The 1,098-nt window shown below is 64.2% G+C and overlaps 1 protein-coding gene across 1 annotated transcript in view; it reads left to right on the top strand.

Annotated features, from left to right (window-relative positions):
- The window catches only part of LOC104133198 (RAP1 GTPase activating protein), an 8,561-nt gene that overhangs the window by 5,193 nt on the left and 2,270 nt on the right, over nt 1-1,098 (top strand). The window contains exon 10 of the mRNA XM_035901878.1: nt 3-32. Coding sequence (XP_035757771.1) covers nt 3-32 — 30 coding nt within the window. The remainder of the gene's footprint in view (nt 1-2; nt 33-1,098) is intronic.

Genomic DNA, 1,098 nt, shown 5'->3' with positions numbered 1-1,098 from the left:
AGCTCCCCCGAGAGCCGCCGGCACCCCGACAGGTCCGCACCCGGCACCGGGACGGGGGACACTGGGGTGACACGGGGACTGGAGGGCACCGGGATGGGGTGGCACTAGGATGGGGTGACACAAGGACGGGGTGGCACAGGGATGCAATGGGCCAGGGTGGCAGTGGGATGGGGTGACAAGGGGACAGGATGGAACAGGGATAGGCTGGAACTAGGACGGGGTGGCACCAGGATGGGGTGGCATGCGGACAGGGTGTCATTGGGGTGACACTGGGACTGGAGGGCACGGGGATGGGGCAGCGCAAGGACAAGGTGGCACTGGGACAGGGTGGCACAGGCCTGCAATGGGCCGGGCTGGCACTGGGATGGGGTGGCTCTAGGACGGGATGACATCACGGTGACATGGGGACTGGAGAGCACTGGGATGGGGCAGCACAAGGATGGGGTGGCACAAAGATGGGGTGGCACAGGGATGCAATGAGCCAGGGTGGTACTGGGATGGGGTGACACTGGGACTGGAGGGCCCTGGGATGATGTGGCACAGGGACAGAGTGGCAGTGGGATGGGGTGGCACACAAATGCAGTGGGCCAGGGTGGCATTAGGACAGGGTGGCACCAGGATGGGGTGACATGGGGACAGGGTGACATCATGGTGACAGGGGGACTGGAGAGCACTGGGATGGGGCAGCACAAGGATGGGGTGCACTAGGATGGAGTGGCAGCAGGACATGGTGGCACTGGGATTCAATGGGACAGGGTGGCACCAAGATGAGCTGGCACTGGGATGGGGTGGCAAAGGGACAGGGTGACATCATGGTGACACAGGGACTGGAGGGCACTGGGATGGGGCAGCATGTGAATGGGGTGGCATGTGGACAGGGTGGTACAGGGATGCAGTGGGACAGGGTGACACTGGGATGGGATGACACCGGGACAAAGTGGCACCAGGATAGTTGGCACAGGGCAAGGTGGGGACAGGACAGCATGGGGACGGGATGTCACAGGGACAGGGTCACCAGGAACCCAGTGGCCCAGGGGACAAGGTTGCAGGGGGATGCAGCGGGGTGGGGTGGCACTTGGGTGGCCTGGGCACAGGGTG

The sequence above is a fragment of the Egretta garzetta genome, unplaced genomic scaffold (genome assembly GCF_000687185.1).
Source record: "Egretta garzetta isolate BGI_Z169 unplaced genomic scaffold, ASM68718v1 scaffold69, whole genome shotgun sequence".
Taxonomy (NCBI): Eukaryota; Metazoa; Chordata; class Aves; order Pelecaniformes; family Ardeidae; genus Egretta; species Egretta garzetta.
The sequence above is the reverse complement of the archived record's forward strand: the minus strand, read 5'-3'. Positions and strand labels throughout refer to the sequence as shown.